The sequence below is a fragment of the Penaeus monodon genome, chromosome 31 (genome assembly GCF_015228065.2).
Source record: "Penaeus monodon isolate SGIC_2016 chromosome 31, NSTDA_Pmon_1, whole genome shotgun sequence".
Lineage (NCBI taxonomy): Eukaryota > Metazoa > Arthropoda > Malacostraca > Decapoda > Penaeidae > Penaeus > Penaeus monodon.
The window spans coordinates 11,726,400-11,726,827 of record NC_051416.1 but is presented as its reverse complement, the minus strand read 5'-3'; the positions used below and the strand labels follow the sequence as shown (position 1 = coordinate 11,726,827).

Below are 428 nucleotides of genomic sequence, written 5' to 3'. Positions count from 1 at the left end.
AAAACGGTTAATAACCACTGATCTATGGTCTTCTTGTCAGTAGTGTTTGCACCCAAGGTTCAGAGAAGTTTCACAAAGCCTGGTTTGCACTTCCCCCTCTCTGCACGATCCCCCCCCCCCGCACATACACTTTATCATTAACTATTCCAAACCCAACGGTCCAGGGTTCTTCCGAATTTCCGAAGGACTCAGGCCTGTCTCAAAGTAAACAGTCGTAAGCCCACGGCTTACCCAGTTGTTGGGCGGGATGGGCTGGCCCTCTTCGTCGAAGCCCTTCGGGTCCGCCCAGATGTAGTAGTCCGCGTAGGGCTCCTCCTTCCGCCTGGACTTGACGAACCACTCGTGCTCGTCGCTGCTGTGGTTCGGCACGAAGTCCAGCACCAGCCGCAGGCCTTCCGTGGCGAGGGGGACTTTTAGACTTTTGTTAC

The 428-nt window shown here is 54.9% G+C and overlaps 1 protein-coding gene across 1 annotated transcript in view; it reads right to left on the bottom strand.

Annotated features, from left to right (window-relative positions):
* Nucleotides 1–428, bottom strand: part of LOC119593035 (maltase A3-like) — a 15,016-nt gene that overhangs the window by 7,292 nt on the left and 7,296 nt on the right. Inside the window, exon 3 of the mRNA XM_037941931.1 lies at nt 232–392. Coding sequence (XP_037797859.1) covers nt 232–392 — 161 coding nt within the window. The remainder of the gene's footprint in view (nt 1–231; nt 393–428) is intronic.